At 52.1% G+C, this 18,931-nt stretch overlaps 1 protein-coding gene across 1 annotated transcript; it reads right to left on the minus strand.

Annotated features, from left to right (window-relative positions):
- Positions 1–1,204: 1,204 nt before the first annotated feature.
- Positions 1,205–13,443, minus strand: PEAK3 (PEAK family member 3). Its single transcript, XM_077805395.1, has 4 exons — positions 13,284–13,443; positions 9,239–9,387; positions 7,503–8,206; positions 1,205–2,345 (listed from the first exon to the last, which is right to left on the minus strand). The coding sequence occupies exons 1-4, from the start codon at positions 13,355–13,357 to the stop codon at positions 1,305–1,307; spliced, it is 1,968 nt and encodes a 655-aa protein (XP_077661521.1). The 5' UTR covers positions 13,358–13,443; the 3' UTR covers positions 1,205–1,304.
- Between the last annotated feature and the right edge of the window lie 5,488 nt (positions 13,444–18,931).

An 18,931-nucleotide genomic window follows, 5' to 3' on the forward strand; every position in this document is an offset into this window, starting at 1 on the left:
TCACCCACAGATATGCTTTGCAGGCTGATTCTGATGGTGAGCTCTGGGTTGGTTGGTTGGTTTTCTGAAGTCCGTCTCCACCAGTGCACCCACATGGGGTAGCCACAAACAGATCCAAACTGTTCATCATACTATCTATGCTATTAGACCTACGCACAGAGCAGTGAAGCTTGGCTTTATGTTTTTCCCTGGACATGTCATGCAGAGTGCTAATGTAATAAAAAGTAAGAATTTGAATGGACAGCATTTAAGATTCAGCAGGATCCTGTTTTTATTGAAGGTTTCTGCTACAGGGTTGATAAATTTCTCCCTTTGAAATACATCCTCCATGGTAATGATTATGTAACAATCAGTTTTTAATAAGAGTAAGTCTATCAGATGTATCATATTTCTCCTTAATAACATTACCTTTAAGACAAACTGGAGTCTATTTTTTAAACAAAATGACAGAATTAGTGGATGCAGATATGGGGTGGGGAGGAGGATGCTTCCAGGAAGATTTTGTGTCTAAAGGTCAACTCCTGTAACCCTTACTCAGATGACCTGGTGAGTATGCATTGGAACATTTGGCCCTCAGGAAGAAAGTCTTCCCAGAAAAACTCCAGGGAATTTGGTACAAAACATTGCATCATGGACTGAAAACTGGCAGAAGGAGCCTAAACCAAGGGTAGAATACACTGTAGAGTGCACAGTTGTGGGGATTGGTCTACTAGGGAGTTTGGCTCCATCTTATTTTGAACAATCACTAAAGAGTTGGAGGGGCAGGTTAGAGGTATAAACAGTATGTTTATGAAGTTCCCAGGAACAGGAAGAAGGCGTGAACCTGAAGGGAAGAGGATGGAGAGATTGCACAAAGGGGACCTGGAAAGGGCAGGGATATGAGTAGTAAACAGCATGAGGTTTATCCTGGAAACACACATGAGAAATACCCCATGGCAGATATTTAGGAGCTGGCTGTGTGAGTCAACGGGAGTAGGACTGGGTCCCTAATGGATGCAAGATGCTGAGCAAGCTGCTCAGTCCCTCTGTGTGTCAGGGAGCGGGGAGGTACATTCCACCCCAGAACTCCACCTGCGGCAGTCCAGCTGTACCTGGCCTCTCTGGCCCTATTCTTAGTCAAAGTGCCACGAACTTTAGAGTAAACAGGACCCAAGTCGTAAAAGTCTACTCTCTCCCCCCTCCCTCCCCCCCCCAGTTAGCTGCATAAAACTCAGGGTGTCTTCTTCTGAAGAATGAAGAGCTGAGATGAATCTTAGGGCCCAGAGAATCTAGGTATTTCATAACTGATGCATAAGCTGTTAAGTCTAATGTGCCCCCGGGCTTTCTAAAGCAAGCAGAACGCTGAGGGTGTGGAGGAGCGTGTGCTCGGGGGTCTCTGTGAAGTACAAACAGCACAGCCACTCTTCCAGCCGTATGGTCACCTCTGCCTCAGACGCCTTCTCTGCAAACTTCAGCAGCAACAGCACCCTTTTAATGGCCACCCAGTTCCGGAGCAAGACCGGAGTGATTTGGTTCCTGGCAAAGAGCTCCTGGCGTGGTCCCCACAGCAAGACCTGCAGCATGTTCTTTGCTTGTTCGATGGACACACTCCTGTGCGGATCTGGGTGAAGAAGCAGGGTGGCCAGGTTCTGGAGCCCCCCCGAATAGATGGACAGGGCTGGGATGGCAGGGAGGTCACCAATCCTGAGTCCTGAGGGCTTCTCCAAGGGGCTGGGCTGATGCAAGATCTCATAGACCAATATGCCTACCTGGAACCCCTCTGCATTTTGGAAGTGAGCCACAGAGAGCCATTTGGGGGCCATGCTGACTCGGTCTGGATCTTGGGCCGCAGAAGTAGATGTCTTCTTTCCTGTAGCTTTAGAGAAGTTGCTGATGACCAACCTTGGAAGCGACAGCTCTGCAGATGGATCTTTGTCCTGCTGGCCCTGGTGAGGAGATGGACAGTGCACCAAGAGCAGGTTCTCCATGTGAATGTTGTAGTGAGCAACCTTCTGCTGCTTGAGATGCTCTAGCCCTGTACACAACTGCAGCATGAGGAGGCAAGCCAGGCGTTCATAGTGCCCGGGCCTGGAGCTGTGGAGATCTTGTGATCCCTTCACAAAATCAGCCAGGGTTTGATAAGGAACCTCAGGAGAGATGGCCACCTGGGTAAGAGGAGGGGATGCACTGTTGGAAACAGCTTCCTCACATTCTCCAGGACAGAACTGATCTAGCTTCTGAGGCCTTTCCACAGGCATGAGGTCCTTAGGGAGGGAATCAAGGAAGTAGCTAAACACTTGCTGAATGTTGAAATGAGCTTCTACAGACATCTGTACCGAGAGACTGCAGGGATAGGATTTATGGACCTGTTAGGGCAAGAACCAGCAACACATAGTCAGCTGGATGTGATAAAGAGAACACAATCAATCAGTGCAGGCTAGAACATTTCCAGGGTCACACCAGCCAAGTGACTGTTGCAGTCACTTAACACAGTTGTGTGATTCTCAGTTTGCTACAGAATTTGGGGCAGATCTGCTACACACATTGGAGACACCTTGGGGCACAAATTAGGTCTGACATGCTGAATAACACAGGGGGACTATGATGGGGGGACTCCTGTCTCCAGCTAGAAATGGAAAAAAAACAATTAGAGTCATGCTCTGCAGCTGGAGGGTGATTAACTAATTTGACTTCTGGCCAGAGGGGTGGAGCTAGCTAAGATCCCTTTGGCACTTGGGCCTTTCAAGGAGCTCTGTTGAGAGGAGGAAGGAGTGTTGCCACTCTCTGAGGAAGGCCAGACTCCTCTGTAGAGAGAAACACAGGGAATAAGTAGCTCAGGGTCCTGTGGCTGGGGGGTCTTGAGATAGGACTTAAACAGGCGGGTGGACCCACAGAGAGTAGCAGCTATAGGCTCCTGTAGGGGAAGTCCTGACCTAGAGCCTACAAGGAGCAGGGAAGATCCCTAGGGGAAGCTGCCAGAGTCCTTGAGGAGGGAAGGCAGTGAGGGAAAGCCTCCTAAGACAAGGAACAACAGAGAAGGAGCTCTGCAGGAGCAGGTTTGGCTCCTCTGGGGAAGGGCCTGAGGTAGGGACAGGAAAGGCAGAGCCTGAAAGGACAGGAAGAGTTATTAGTTCAGTCCAGAAGGGAGAAGTCAGAGGTTTGGGAACTCTAAAGGGAGGCTGTGTTAAGCACCAGCTGTGGAGAAGTGCTTGAGAGGAAGGAAGTGTCCCAAGGAAATAGCAGCATGTCTGAAGAAGCACACCCAGCTGCTTAATACAGGCAGGTTCCCAGGTGGGGAATCCACAGTAGAGTGGGGGAAGCCTGGGTTCCTCTACCAGCCCCTGAGGAAGGGGGCATGCAAGCCCAGTGTAAGGAATATTGAGCCCAAGGTGGGCCTGAAGCCTTGGTCCAAAGGAAGGGCCAAGGAATAGCTTGAGAAGGGGAACTGAAGGTTCCTTTGTATGGGGACATTTTGTGAACTTTCAGTAGGAACTTCTGGATCCCCTGGAAGTTTTTAAACATGTATCTGACTTGGTGGAGGGCCAAGCCATGGAAGACCCAGTGAGCCAGCCGGCAGGAGGTGCTGGAGCCAAGGTTAAAGGCAATGTTACACCCTGACACAAGGGGGTGCCCATTCCCACACCATTACAGGGGCCTTGATCAATCGTAAAGATGTTACCCTCTAGTCCAGTGGTGATTCAAAGGCATTTGCAGCCACTAACCTATTCTTCAAATCCCTGCTCAAGGCTCCCTTCCACAGGGGTACCTTTAGAGCATAGCCAGCTAATAATGGTTAGGCAGGGGCAAGCTGAGGTGACTGCTCCTGATCTGCTTATCCATTACCTAACAAACAAAAAATGCACACGGGGAATCTACTAAACTGTGATCTGAGGGTATGTCTACACTGGAATACAAGACCCATGGCAGGAGCGTGGCCTGGCCTGGGTCAGTTGACTCTGGCTCACAGGGCTGTAAAAATCTAGTGTAGATGTTTGGGCTGGAGTCCTGGCTCTGGGACACTCCCCTCTCATGCGGTCCCAGAGCTGCGGCTCTAGCCTGAGCCCAAACATCTGTGCAGCAATCTCACAGTCCTGCAGCCTGAGCCTTATGAGCCTGAGTCAGCTCACCCAAGCCAGCCCCACGTGTTTCACTGCAGTGTAGACATCCCCTTAGAGTCACTCCATCCACCCTCCCTCAGTCCCTTCTAGTTGCTGCTTCTCCCTATTCCTACTTGCCCACTTAGTCTGCAAGGCCCAGATCCTCAATGGTATTTAGGCACCTAACTCCCACCGGTGTGGCTGAATTTGGCAGGGGATTAGGAATTGCACAGCAGTGTTAATTGATGTGACCCTGGAATATTTCTAGCTTGTACTGATTGCTTTGGGCTTTTTTGTTCTCTGATTTCAATGGCAGTCGGGTGCCCAAATACCTGGTGGAGTTTCGCCTTCCTCTGCAGCATGGAGCACAGGCCACTTGCAGGTTTAAACGAGTGAATGGTGAATCCTCTGTGACTTGGAGTCTTTAAACCATGATTTGAGGACTTCAGTAACTCACCCACTCCTGAAACAGACCCATAACCTCTGGCTAAGTGTGGCCTGCAGTGTGTAAGAGGTCAGACTAGATGACTACGATGGTCCCTGCTGATCTTAAAGTCTATGAGATCTGGGCCTTACAGACTAAATGAACAAGTAGTCACAGGGAGAGAAGCAAATAGATGGGGCGAGGGTGGGTGAATGGAATGACTCCAATCAGATCATGGGTTTTAGTGGACGAATTGTGTGCACACATCAGAGAACAAAATCAACCAGCGCAGGCTAGAAATGTTGCAAGGTCACATCAGCCAATGCAGTGTTGTAATCAATCAACGTTGCTGTGCAATTCCCGGTCCACTGCAGAATTCAGCAAAATCCAGGGGCCTTGGCTGCCGAAATACCTTTAGGTCCTGGTGCTCAAGCTCTTTGGGGCAAGGAATCTCTCTCACTGAGTGTGTACAGGCCTAGCACCAGGGGGCCTCCAAAGGGATGATGATGATAAGATGATGATGATAAGATGCAGCACATGGCCAGCTACCACCCTCATCTCTAATAATATTGGGTTTGGAAGAAACTTGCCTTATGGGAAGGCTAATATTGCCCACTGTGACCTGCTCTGTTGGCTCCAAGCCCCTGGCAAAGTTGCCAGCGCAGCTCGCGGTCAGGCAAAGGTTGGAGGTCCCCAGTCCAGCCTCTGGCTCTGTTAACAACTCCAGCGGAGCATGGGGGTGTGATGGCAGCTGCTGAGCCTGTCAGTCTGTTGATTCCGATCTGGAATTTCCGGTGCCTGTTCCCGCAGTGAAATCCCATCTAGCCCTTCCCTGTTCCTTCTCTGAGCTTAATGGAGAAGAGGAAGAAGTATTGGGGGGGCGGGGCAGGGAGGGCACGTGAACCGAGTTCACTTCATTTCAGGGCTATAAACTTGTGGCCTCAACAGGTGCCACAGATTCCCGGGGTCTGATCTCTCCCTGGTGGAAGCCAGTGTTGTTCCTCCAGGAATGAACTTGGCTTGAGGCAGCTAAGTCAGATGGTAGCTGGCAGGGTGCATGAGACGCAGCAGGGTGAAATCACACTGCAGGAGCTCCCGCCTGCCCCACTGCCCTGATCCCAGCCTTGGGGAGCGTGATGGATGTTTGTGAAACCTTCCTGGTTGTTTCCACTGGGCTGCTGAGAACCTGCGACTTGGCTTGGCCGTTAACGCTGGCTAGCAAACCATGGGCTGATATTCCCAGCCCTGGGGTGTTCAGTGGGTGATGGAGGCTGCACTCGGTCTTACTCTACGCTGCTCCCTCGTACTGTTAGACCAGGCTGCGACCCCGTTTTCTCCCGTCAGCCTGCAGGCAGGAGGTGTGACTGCAGTGTGTGTGGACGTACCCAAGCTAGTCGGATTGTGCTAGCTCGCTAACGTTAGCAGGGTAGCTGCCCAAGGAGGATGCCACCTAGGACCCTGGGCATGTACTGGGGGCTAACCTGGGCTCCAACCCATGTCACCGTGGCTAGGCTAGAGCTAGCTGGGATACGTCTAACCGTGCTGCAGTCATGCCTCCCAATTGCAGTGTAAACACACCCTGACTACCATTGGTCCAGGCTGCCTTCCAGCTCCTGCTGCTGGCTTGTATCACTGCAGCCTGTCAGGCCAGGTTTTCAAGTGCTCAGTGTCCAGAATTGGGGCTCTACACCCTGAAAACTGGCCCATCATCTGCTGAGTTCTGAGTTGCAGCTCCTCTCGGCTAACCCCAGAGTCCCCGCACTGAGCCCCAAGTCTAGTCATCTTGGTGCCAGTCTCTGCTTTGCCTGGAACCCCCCGTTATCCTGGGTGATGCTCACTCAGGCTGACATGGGACTGCAGTGGTGAAAGACACCACTGTCCCCCAGGATGGCTGTTAAGTGCTATGGGATTTCCCTCTCCCAGCCCAAGCTGGATCAGCCTGTCTTTGCTGGGAGGAACTGACAAGCCACACCCCTCTACTCTTCACTCTTAACACCCTCTGATGCCCCTTGGAGGCCAAGAACAATGGGCTGGATAACACAACACAGACAACAGTGGACAAAGAAAGTCTGCCAAGGGGGCTGTATGCCTGAGGAGCTTGGGGATTTGGCTCAGCACCCTTTCATCTCTAGTTCAACTCCAGCCCAGGCCAGTTGTAACTGAAACTCACCCTGCACTCCTTAATCAGGTAAAACTGCCACTGGGGATGGTGGAAGAAGCTAGCCCTGCTGCCTGGGCTGGACCTATTCTGGGGGTAGAGGCCTTCCCGGGGCACCTTTGCCAAGCAGTACAGACTCCTTCATGTTCCAAAGTTGAAAATCAGGACCATCCATCCACTCATTATGAGGGAAAAGCGTCCATGGTTTTTAGGATCCTTTTGAGAACTGTGTAAAGAACCACTGATGCCTCCCCGAAAGCTCCGGGGAGCATCTCACTGGGTCTTGCTGATACAACACGAGCTTCCGATTGCTCCAGCTGATCTGTTGTTCTTCCTTACTAGGGGCGGCTGCATGACAAGTGGAGCGTGGTTCATCGGCTCCTGCTGCCCCCCCCAGTGACAAACCGCTGCCAGGCCCCATCACAGCTGACTGCCATGGCAAGGCTGATGAAGTCACTAATAGCGGATTTTCACCATAAAATCAAACAATCACCCTGTCCCCACGGATCGCAAAGCACTTGCACTAGGGTGGGGTCAGAATCGTAACCTCCATTTTAGAGAGGGGGAAACTGAGGCCCAGAGAGGCAGGGATTTGCCCAAGGTCACCCAGTGCATCAGAACCCAACTTTCCTGATACCTAGGCCTATGTCTAACCCAGTAGACCATACTGCCTAATTCCCACACCTCACTAGTAAGGAGCAGCAAAGGATGGGCTCCTTGGGACCAGAAATCTGTTTTTTGTTGAGAGTCTCAGACTTTGGGGTGGTGGTGAGCCGCACGGATCAGGGCTACAGGCAGGCTGCCCTGACTCAGATCTTTCCCCATCTCTAATATTTATGGTTACCTTGGCTGCGAATATTTGCTGGGCTTGCTCAGAGGAACAGGAAACACGGTAATACCAGGCGTCTCCTGTTTCACAACATGGCTGCTTGTCTAAGAGCGTGAAATCTGCCCACTTCTTCTTTCCTGCAAGCTCTGCTCTCATCAGCTGCTGCTCCTCCTCCTTTCCGCCCAGGATCTTCTGTGCCCTTGCCGTGAGATGGATCAAAGACACCAGGTGGCACCCCATCACCTTCTCATAGACGTTGGTTGTGCTCTCCAGGTCCTCGAAAAAGTAGACGAGCTCTCCATCAGGAGTAGTGAACGTCAGTTCTTCTGTGGTGATGTGCCTTGGGACAGGGACAGGGACAGGGTGAGCTTTACATAGGGCGTCCCAGGGCTCAGATGCACCCAGGCTTTGGGACTTAGACAAGTATCTTTTAGGGCCACAGAGAGCTCCTTCCGTTGACTCAGAGTAGCTGCGGCTGCCTCCCTTGCTGTGTGTGGAGACCTCATACAGGGTGTTGTAGACATAATGCGGCGTGGGGAAGGGGGCACTCTTGCACGGGTAGTAGTGATGAGTCTGCATCTCGGGCAAGGACCTGGTTCTGCTGAGCTGCTTTTTTGGCAGGGGTGGAGGGAGAGGATCACTGCTGGCCTCAGAGGGGAGCTTTTCAGGTGACTCCCCTTGGCATGTCTTGGCTGGCACCAAGTGTGCTCGCATTTCTCCTGCAAGGGAATAACAATTACACGCTTACGCAGCCACCACCTCCAGCCTCAAGATGCTTCCCAGGTGCTCAGTGAGTCTGCAAGGACCTACACTGGGCAGCTCCTGTCTACATCCCTGGCCTAGTCACCCACTATCCCCCAACCCCACTAGTCCTTCACCTGGACGCATCTCTGCACCTTCTTCCACGCTGCCCCTTCCGTCTGCAATGCACCCTCCAGAGCAACTGCCCGTCTCATCTCCACCACCTTCAAATCCGTCCTCCACGCTCACTGCTGCCCTCTAGCCTACAAGCCATGGGAGGGGAGGGGAGGGCCAGGGTTCAGATGGGGGATGGAGGAGCTGTGGAATTGGCAGGGGCCATTTCCAGGGAGGGGGATTGGGAGGCGACACTCAGCTTGCAGGACCTCTCACAGTTAGGGCCAGCATGTTGTGTCCATGTTGACATCCAGCCGACTGAGCCTGTGTCCAGTGGGTTTTGGTTGTACAAATCCGGGGGTTAACTTGCCCCCATTGTTGTCCCACTGACCCTGGGAGAGCAGTTATTGTTCACCCCTCTGCACCTCTCTGGGTACACAAGGCCTAACTCCCCCTGCGCAATCACCAGCCCCACCCTGAGCTTTTCCCCTGGACGTCACTGAAGAACTGACCAGGACTCAGAGCTGGAGGGCTGGAGTAAGAGGGAAGAACCACCACTGCACGGGAGGCCAGATTGTCAAGTGCTCGGTGTAATCCAGTACTCAGTGTGTGTTATGAGCCCTCTGTGCCTGACCCACAGGGGACATGAGTCGCTGACAGGCCCTAACTAAACAGCTTCGGCTCAGGCTATAGCAATGCATGCATTTCTCTCGCGAGGTCCCCGGTTCAATCCCCACCATGTCGGCCAAGAGGGTGGCCATTACACACAGCACCCCACGTTCACCCACTGGGCCAAGCTCTTTGCAAAAACTGGCCAACAGCTGCCAGCTGCACCCAACTTTGTGTCAGTGAGTCAGGGGCCCAGCTCCCTCTGAGCTCTGCTGGAGGCCACTCACCCACGTTGCTGTAAATGAGATTTCCCTGGGCGCCGTGCTGGGCAGGGCTGCCCGCCCCTGCGCCCTGCATTGCTGAGGGTGGCTCAGCAGAGCCAGGACAGTTGAGCTGAGAGCTGGAGCTTCTCGTTCTTCTGGCTGGGATGATCCCCCTGTAGGGAGGGAAGAGGGAGGTTAGGCCAAACTCCCAGCAAAGTTTCCTCCATTCTCTGCCAGCGAAAGAGAAATAAAGGAAAAGGAGATGTGGGGATGCTTGGGGGCCTCCAATTTGCAAAGGGACCTGGGAAGTTTGCTAGCTTTGCCCATTGTCTGTGCTGCTTCTCTGCAGTAGATGGCAGCATTGCCCCAACGCCAAGGCGGGAGAGGGAATCTCTCTGACTCAGGAGACCTTAAGGTCAGTAAGGGACCATCAGGATCATCTCTTCTCTGACCTCCTGCACATCGCGGGCCACCACACCTCACCCAGGACGAACCTGTGCCGGTGAAAGAGACAAGCTGCCACGCTGGAGTAAGGGAAGTTGGTCTAATAACAGATATTGCCCCACCTGTCTTTCCCGCTAACATCCTGGGACCACCATGGCTCCAACAACTCTGCTTAAAGGCTGGGGCTGGGGCGGGACGTTCTTCCACGCAGCTCTTTGCTCTCTCGCTCGTACTCCCTCCATAGGGCGCTGCACTTGTGCGTCCTGATCCACGGTTCTGTTCCCCTCTCCCCCCACTGTGCAGGGGATAATTGTGTGCGTATCCAGGGTTGAATCCAGGCCATTAGCAGACCCTGGATGGGTGACCTTGTTTTCTCCTCCGCCCGCTCCCATGGAGGGACACTATCTGGGTGTCGCAGGCTGGGAGCGTACTGAAGGTGGACACCTGGGAAGACCCAGTCTCGTCCACACCGTTACAGCAGCACCTGGAGTCAGTGTGCGAGTCGAACTCCTGCCATAGGGAGGGGGGACCAAGGTCGGATTGGAGCCCTGAAACAACATGTGACTGGGGGCAGGCCCTCATCAGCCTTCCTGTGTGTGTCACACCCTAATTCACACCTGGATCCTGGGGACCAGAGAGATCTAGAGGGCTCTCAATGTCCCAACAAAATACCCAGGTTTGGAGGGGAACCCGGCTATAGAAAATCAGAGTGTGAGAGGAGGGGGCCCTCTGCAGCCTGGGGAGGAGTGGGGCGAAGAAGAGGAAGGAGTGATCTGGGCTGAGAGAGTCCAGGCTCTTCAGGAGGTTGCTAAAGTGAGCGACATACAAGGGGCCAGATCCCTTCCCTGGATCAGAGCCAGAGTCTCTGGCGGTTTCAGTTCCTAGCCCCACCCTGCTGTGGCTGTGTTTATAATTGGGGCCTTATCAAGGAAACTAGCAGTTGGTTGGGTTTTGTTTGTTTTTAAACAAACCCTAAACCCTGCAAACATTTCTCTACGTGCTGGGCCAGATCCACCCCCACAGGGGAGCCCAGGGAATTCCACCAGGGATCAGGTTTTTCTGAAGCACCTGATGACGGAAGAGCCTTTTAAATGAGTCTCTGTTTGACTCAGGGCTCACCAGGCCACCTCCAAGCTGGTCCCTGACCGGCTCAGTAATTGACTTTCCGTCAGGTAATTGCTGCTGACCCTGCACGGTCTGAGCGTTTTGTGCAGACAGCTCCCACGGGGGGAAGTTTCGAGAGAGGAATTGAAGCGAGATGCTTTCCTAGAGCAGGGGAAGTGCGGTCAGGGCTGTTAAACCACAGAGGGCAATGGCGCTTTTAGCAGCCACCGGCTCCCCATGGGGCTGAGGCTCCCTGCACATTACCCAGACCTCTTTCTGAAAATGCTCTGTGTGGGGAAAGGGGTGGATGCACACTTTGGGGCAGTTTGTCTAAAGGGGAGAGTGTGGGACGGGGAGCCATTAACTTGAAGCATGATCTTGGACAAATCTCTCCCCTTCTCTTCTTCCCCGCCGTGACCCCCACCCCCCAATCTGTGAAATGGTGGGGTGGATACCTGCCCTACCCCCGGGAGGTGCTTGGGAGAATTGCTGAAGGTTAGTAGAATGGGGCAGAGCAGGGGTTCTCAACCAGGGGTCCGCGAGCAGGATTCAGGGGGGTCCGCCAAGCGGGACGAGTGTTAGATTCGCTGAGGCCCAGCGCAGAAAGCCTAAGCCCTGCCGCGCAGGGCTGAACCCCGGGGCCCTGAGCCCTGCCACCCGGGGCTGAAGCAGAAGCCTGAGCAACTTCGCTTTACAGGGCCCCCTGTGCCGTGGGGGCCCCGGCAATTGCCCTGCTTGCTACCCCTTCACGCTGGCTCCGGCCGTTACATGCAGAAACCAGTTGTTGTGGCGCAGGTGGGCCGGGGAGTTTTTGTAGCATGCTGCGGGGGGGAGGGGAGGGGGCTCAGAAAGGGAAAGGTTGAGACCCCCCCGGTGTACAGCATTATCTGGGCAGGCTCCTGTTGGTCCGTGGGCCTGCCTGCATGTGGGCAGGCTAGTGTCTGAGGGCCATTTACAGTGGTACGGCAGCACTCCTGGCTTTGCAAACATTCATGGATACCTCTGTGCACGTGTGTGTATACGACAGGCCTGTGCACACGCGCCTCATCCGTGCCCTGTCCCTGCGTGCTACCAGATTTCCTCTGAAAACATTTCTCTCCTGTTTTAGCTGTGCATGTCCCTCAGCAGCTTAGCCCTTCACCTCCATTTAGGGTGACCAGACAGCAAATGTGAAAAATCGGGACAGGGGGTGGGAGGTAATAGAAGCCTATATAAGAAAAAGACCCACAAATCAGGACTGTCCCTATAAAATCGGGACATCTGGTCACCCTACCTCCATTTCATCCCAGGTGTTTAACCTCCAGAGGCTGCTGAGCAGGATGCTCAGGGCCTGGGACAGGAGGGGAGGGTGCTTTCTGGGAAATATTAGCCCTGCAGATTCCTTGGGGGGGCTTTGCAGAACCAGGCAGGCCTCAGAGCTTGCCTGAGGAGGATGCTGCTGGAGACAGCAACCTGCTCCTAGTTTATGGGGGTTGCCACCACCCCGTGAGCTGATAAGGAGCTCCCATTAACCAGGTTCATTCTAGGATCAAACTCATGTCCCTGGAGTCAAAAGAATGTGGCAGTGATTTTTCAGTCTCCTAACGGATCCTTAGGTCCCTCGTGTCCTGTGCAACAGTGGGCAGGGCTGGCGAAGCTGGGAAGGACAATCTCAAAGACTCTTAGAAACTGCCCCCCACCCCGACTGTTCAAACTCGACTGTAGACCAGGGACTCAGGGCTTAGTCATGAGCCTCTAGCTCGCCGATTTCAATCCAGGCTGAGTTGGCAGTGTCCAAAGGTAGCTGCTCCAAGAGCTCTGTGATGTGAATTTGGGGGGTTGCACCCCCAGTGGATGTGTGACCACATCACAAAACTTCCCTGCTGAACTCAGCAAGCCTGCGTTAGACAGCACCTAGATTCAGGGATTCAGTTCAGCCCCATCACACAAATCATAGCTAATATGCAACCCAAAACTTCTGTAAGTGCACTTGTGCAAAAGGAGGCGAGTTGCCTCCTGAGGTCTATGCCTGCCTCCGCCACTGACTTGCTTTGTGATCCTCAGTAAGTCACTTAACCTCTTTGTGCCTCAGCTTCCCATTGTCTTGACAATGAGATCAGTTAGCCCGTGGAACAGATTTGGAGTTCACTGGTGCCCAGATGTGGGGTTCAGATTTGGTCTTTTACAGAGAGAGGTGCTAGTCCTAACATTTGGATAAAGGGTGGGAGCTGGAATTTGACAACCCCAAAGTTTAGGGATATTTGAGTCTGAGGTTCTGGTGCACACCCCTCTCTGGTCTTTTCCATCTCTAATCCTTTGTGATCTCACTGCAAATACCTTTCTTCTCCCTTCCTTCTGCTTCTCTGCTGTTATTGATTCGTGAAGTTATTCCGAATGCAGTGATCAGGAGAAATTCCCAGGGCGTTGCTATGCGGGAGATCAGACTAGATTATCATAACGGTCCCCTCTGGCCTTGAAAATCTACAAATCAACTTTGGGACCTGGGCCTCAGAAGCATTAGTACAGTAGGAAAGTTTGTTACCTTTGTGTTTTCCCTGGGAGAGGCGGGGGTGCTACTGGTTCAGACTCCGGCATGTCCTTCCTTTCCAAAACCATCCTCGTGCTGAGTGCATCATCTCGTCGGCCAGCGCTCTGATTCCCATCACTTTCTCTTCCTGGGCCAGCCACGGGCTTGTGACTCGTTTGCTGGGGGAGCAGGAGAGGGGCCGTGGGGCTATCAGACATCGGGAGGGTTTTGCAGCTGTGACAGAACCCTCGGTGCAGGGAGAGGTGGCCCTGGAGGCTGGGGCGGCAGTGGGGAAGGGGCTTTCACAGCACTTCGTGTAACCACAGCGCTTCCAGGAGGATGTTCTTTCAAACTAGCTTTCAAAACCTCTTGCAGGGCTAAACTAAGCCGTGAGTTAAACTCAACCTTGGTGTCGCTGTGAGGGTGACGGAATTACACCAGGAACAAATATGTCCCCACTGGTTTACATTTCCTTCCTTATCTGTGTTCCCTGCGACACCGTACGCTGTTATAAACGGACAGTGTTACAAAGCTACTGTATAGGAGGGCAGTTTGTTTATTGCTTGGTTTTCACTGGCTGTGGACAGTGGAAGCCAGCTGGTTAGTTTCTGTTTCTGATTCTCTCACAGTAGCGGTTCCCAGCACTGCAGGGGAAGACTTAATGGTTTTTAATACGTTATTTTAAAAAATTCTGCACGTTTTTTTCTTATGTTAGGAATATCGAGTTTTGTCTTCCCTGTGTTTGATGGAGATCCATGATGGGGTGTCCACCCCGCACAAGGCCTGAAGGGGTAAGGGTGGCTAGGTGAGTCAATTAACCCCCGAGGCTGTACCTGGAGGAGGAGCCAGGGTGTAATGAGGGCTAATTAAAGAGGAAGTGCAGCTGGACAGGGACAGGAGGGGTCTGTATAAAGCCCAGTAGCTGAGAGAAGAAGGAGGCTGCAGAGAGAGACAGCACTTGCTGTCAGCATGAGAAGGCAAGGTAGGAAGTAGGCCAGATACAACTGTGCAGACCTTGACTGTTAGTTGTAGAGTTCCTGGGCTGGAAAGCAGTGTAAAGGGCACCTGTGATCCCCTACTAGCCACTGGGAAGTGAAACCATTAAGCAGGAAGTGAAAGAGAAGACTGCCTGGGACAGTCCAGGGCGTCCAGAGAGACTTGGATACCTGTGACTTCCTCTGAAGGGGAAAACCACAGCGACCTGGCCAGAGGGCCAAGCCATGAAGCGGGAGCAGCTGAGTCCCGAGAGAGCGACGGAGTGCAACTGCAGGAAGGGGCGGCCGCCGGGCAGAGCTAATCCCAGCTGCGACCAGAAGGAGGTGCTGCAGCTGTGAGTAGAGCACTTCATGACAAGATCTCCGTGGAGGACTAGAGATCTGGACTGGAAGCTAAACTGGCATTTTGGGGAGGTGTTGAATCTTTAACAAAGATATCCTTTCTCACAAGTGTTCCCAGCTATTAGAGTTAAATAGCTGTCAACAGAAACATCTGACTAAAAATTCCTCCCGAGACAAATTGTGTTTTAACATGTTAGCTATCGCTTCACACAACAGGGAGTTGTGGTCAGTGAGTCAGATGCTGCACCTGGATTTAATAAGGGGCTGGATAATTGTAGGCACAGGAATAGCAATTGAAGATAAAGATCTTGTGCCCCAGTGCAGATGTGGATCAGTTGTAGGGGTCAGCACTAGAAAATGCACCCAAGGGAACAATCCCTGCATTGCTCCCAGGGACAAGGACTGGGTGGTCTATTAACTCTCTTCACCTGTAACGTCTGTGGTGGGAACATGGGCCTTGCTACGCTAGATCAAACCAGGGGTCCATCTAGCCCACTAGCAGCCTGTTTCCAACAGTGATCCATACCAGGTGCTTCAGAGGAAGGTGCAAGAAATTATAAAGGTGGGATGGTAATGGAATAGCTGGCCCATAGAAGAAGCTTATTCCTAGTCCCCACAGTTAGAGGTGGCTTTCTGCCCTGAAGCATGAGCATTTATAGTCCCTCCAAACTGCTATCAGTGGACCTAGATGTCTTCATTTTCTGTAACACAAGTCTAATTCTTTTTTTGGATCCTGTTAAATTCTCGGCCTCAGTGATACCTTGTGGCAATCAGTTCCACAGGCTAATTTGGCTTTGTTTAAAAATGTTTTTCCTTTCATGAGTTTTAATTCAATTTCCTCATTGAATGTCCCTTTTTCTTGGTTTCTGAGAGATTTAAATAGATCTTCTTTCTCGGTATTGCTCACTATTTTGTACCCTTTTCTCATTCCCCTATTATTCACCTTCTTCCTAAAGACAACTTCCTACAGTGTCCTGGATAAACCTTACTGAATTAAGTTTAAATCTCTCAGTGGTACGAACAATGCAGATGTTTGTGTGTTATTGTGGGATTGTATGTAATTTGTCTAGACGGCATGACTAATGTAAACCTTGGCAAGTGTTATAAACTTCAAAGGACTCTCTTAAACAATAGGCTAAGGCATAGGTGCCGACTGTCCTCTGTCAAGGGGGGTGCTCTACCCCTGCTCTGCCCCGAGGCTTCCACTCTGTCCCCACTCCGCCCCTTCCCCCAGGTCCCACCCCACCTCTTCCAAGCCCCACTCCGTCCCCTTCCCTGAGTGCACCTGGCTCTCGCTCTGCCTCTTCCTGCACCTGCTCCGCCTCCTTCCCCCAGCACCTCCCACCCACCGCCGAACAGCTGATGGGTGGGGGTCAGTGGGGCCCACCGAACAGCTGATTGGTGGGTGCTGAGAACCCCTAGTTTTTTCCCTTTGCTGGCCCACAAGTGGGAAATGCAGGTGCCGTTGCCCTGAACTGTGACAGAGGAGCCGTCTCGCATTGGGAACCATCTCACGCTGGCCACGGCAGGACACAGTCGAGATGGGCCGATGGTCTCATCCACTTTGGCAAGTCTGTGAATGTTGCTGCACACCGGCGCTGCCCAGCTCTGCACCTGCCGCTCCCCCAGCCAGGCTGACGTGGCAAGGGAGAGCGGAATGGCACAGAGACACGGGCTGCTGGGCCAAACACATCCCTAGCGTTAGGGTCTCCAGGGAAGTCAGTGGCATTACAGTGAGGAGGATTTGGCTTGTCCTTTTTGCACGGGACATTGATCTGTCCTCGCACTGCTCTTGCACGGACTGTTGATGATTGACAGCGATATGCACCACTAATGGCCCTGTAACCCACACAGCAGCCACCCGAGCATCATCGTCTCTCCTTGCTCACGTAGGGAAGACTAACTCAGATAACCAATTACCGTCCCCTGTTATGATTCTCGATCATTGCGTGCACAGGGTGTGGCCGGATTTCCAAGATGGGTGGAACGGGGTGCGCCAAATGAATCGCTCCATGTCAACAACGCGGGGAACAGCACTCGCTAGGCTGTGGCTGATCTGTAAGTTGGCAACAGTGTTAGGGGGCGAGCTGTAGAATAATCTGTCACACTGTAAGATGTCCCTGTGCTGCTCAGAGCTTCCCAGAGAACCTCTGTAGTTCCCTGCCCCAAAGGTACCAACAAGATGATTTCCTGGTTAATGGGAACGTACCTGCATTAAACAGCCCGAGGAGGCGCCCGGGGCCCTAAATACTCATAGGTTTTAGGGACAGGCAGATTTGGTTGGCCTGATCTTGTACCCCAAGTAGCTGAACTTTTCCCCCAGACTGTAACTCAGTGTTCAAACGAAGGCTGCTCACAGCCTTCGTTCCAAAACATTTGGATTCCCCGGCCCCACCTGTAACAAGGGTACCGAGGAGTCGCCGTACGAGGCCATGTATCTCCTGTCCCAAGTCACATGACGTGGGCCAGGACTCCAAGGGTTAATACCCCTGCAGCAGAAGTGGAGAGCTGAGTGTGCTCAGCACCTCAAAGGAGGGTTGGACCCCTGCTTCAGAAGAGCGCAGGCTGTCTGTGAGCGCTGGGCCACGTGCCCCAGGATTGCACTCTATATCCAACCTCAAATAGGAACCTACCCAGAAATGGGGTCGCTCTCCAGATGTTTGGGGAATTCATTTCAGGTTCAATTAGTTTCCAGTTCTGAGGAGAAAGAAAAGGAGGACTTGTGGCACCTTAGAGACTAACCAATTTATTTGAGCATAAGCTTTCATGAGCTACAGCTCACTTCATCGGATGCGTGTAGCTCACGAAAGCTTATGCTCAAATAAATTTGTGAGTCTAAGGTGCCACAAGTCCTCCTTTTCTTTTTGCGAATACAGACTAACATGGCTGCTACTCTGAAACCAGTTCTGAGGAGGAAGCCAAACATTAGCTAGGAGAAAAGCTTGCCTTTCTCGCAGTACCTGCCGCGCGTACATTCTTTAAATCCCACCACTGTTTCGATCTTTGTTTTGTAAAGTGCTCATTAGCGTAACGTGCAGCCCATATGGTAGGGCTGATATGCCATACGCTGGTAAACTCGGTCCCATTTTTCATTCACTCTGCATTCAGAGAGTAAGTGGTGTAACGTGGGAGAGGATACGCTGTATTCTTCATACATAACAGCTCCATGAATTACACTAGTTGAGAATCTGCCCCTTTGATGGCAAAACAGTGACAGGAAAAGAAATGTACGTACAAGTGTAAAACTCAACTCGCCCCTAAGCATGGAGCCTCGATCAGGGCCTCCAGCTATCAGTTCCAGCATCAGGAAAGCACCAGGGGTTCCCTTGTTGCCCATCTGCTCAACTCACCAACAACTGACTGGGCCATGGGCACGGGACTCCCTCTCTCTCTCTCAGTGGTCCATCCAGGGCAAGGACGAAGCATCTGAGCAGGGGAGTGACGCTTGCACTAATGTTGTTGATTCTGTCCCTGTGCTGGGGGTAAATGGAGGACTCCTGTCTCCAGGGCTCTTTCGTCAGCAATAAATTCACCAGAACAAGTCATGAGCTTTTCAGACAGGACTTGTGCATGAACCCAGCGGTTTGTCCACTGCTGGTTTCCACTTCTGCCCCCTGCTTGGTTAACCTGAGCCCGGCGTAATGTTTCAAAAGCAAAGCTGCACCCATGCAGTGACTAGCACGCAGGTCGCCATGCAGCCAGGGAGGCGCAACGAGCCTAGGACAGGAGTGCTGGGCTCTTTCAGACCAGACAGGCCCAAATCCAATAGAGGCATTTTCAGGTCTGCTGGCTGGTTAGGCTCCATGGTCCTACCCAAGGACGTGATTCTGCGCCCAATGATGTCAGTGGGACTGTTTCCCTTGACTTTCACGGGAGCTGGATGTGCGGCTAAGAGAATAGTCACTTACAGATCTGCTTTGCAGGCTGATTTAAATGCTGTTTCTTGGTTTTGCTTTTTGAAGCATTCTTCCCCTGCAGCGTACCCACAGCTGTAGTTTGACTCTGTTTATTTGACTAAGATATTATAACTAATCAGTGCAGAGTAGTGAAACTTGGATTTATATTTCTCTCTGGGAACATTATCTGGGGCTATCATGTCATAAATAAACAGAATCTAAATGGGCGGTGTAGAAGATTTAGCAGTATCCCGGTTTTATTGATGGTGTTCAACTACATGGTCGATAAATTTCCTTCTTCCTAATAAGTCTTTTATGTTAATGACTATACAACAAGCTAGTCTTAAATAAGACTGAATCTATCAGAGGCATCAGATTTCTCTTTAATGAATAATGTTAACTTCAAGGTAAATGGGAGTGCAATTAAAAA

This window comes from Eretmochelys imbricata, chromosome 25, assembly GCF_965152235.1.
Source record: "Eretmochelys imbricata isolate rEreImb1 chromosome 25, rEreImb1.hap1, whole genome shotgun sequence".
NCBI classification, from domain to species: domain Eukaryota; kingdom Metazoa; phylum Chordata; order Testudines; family Cheloniidae; genus Eretmochelys; species Eretmochelys imbricata.

Excerpts from the sequence above, each read along its gene's own strand:
- PEAK3 (XM_077805395.1), bottom strand. The coding sequence starts at position 13,357 with ATGGTTTTGGAAAGGAAGGACATGCCGGAGTCTGAACCAGTAGCACCC. Across the intron at positions 8,207-9,238 it reads TCTCATTTACAGCAACGTGG|GAGAAATGCGAGCACACTTG; the intron begins GTGAGTGGCCTC and ends ATTCCCTTGCAG. Across the intron at positions 2,346-7,502 it reads AGCAAATATTCGCAGCCAAG|GTCCATAAATCCTATCCCTG; the intron begins GTAACCATAAAT and ends TTGCCCTAACAG.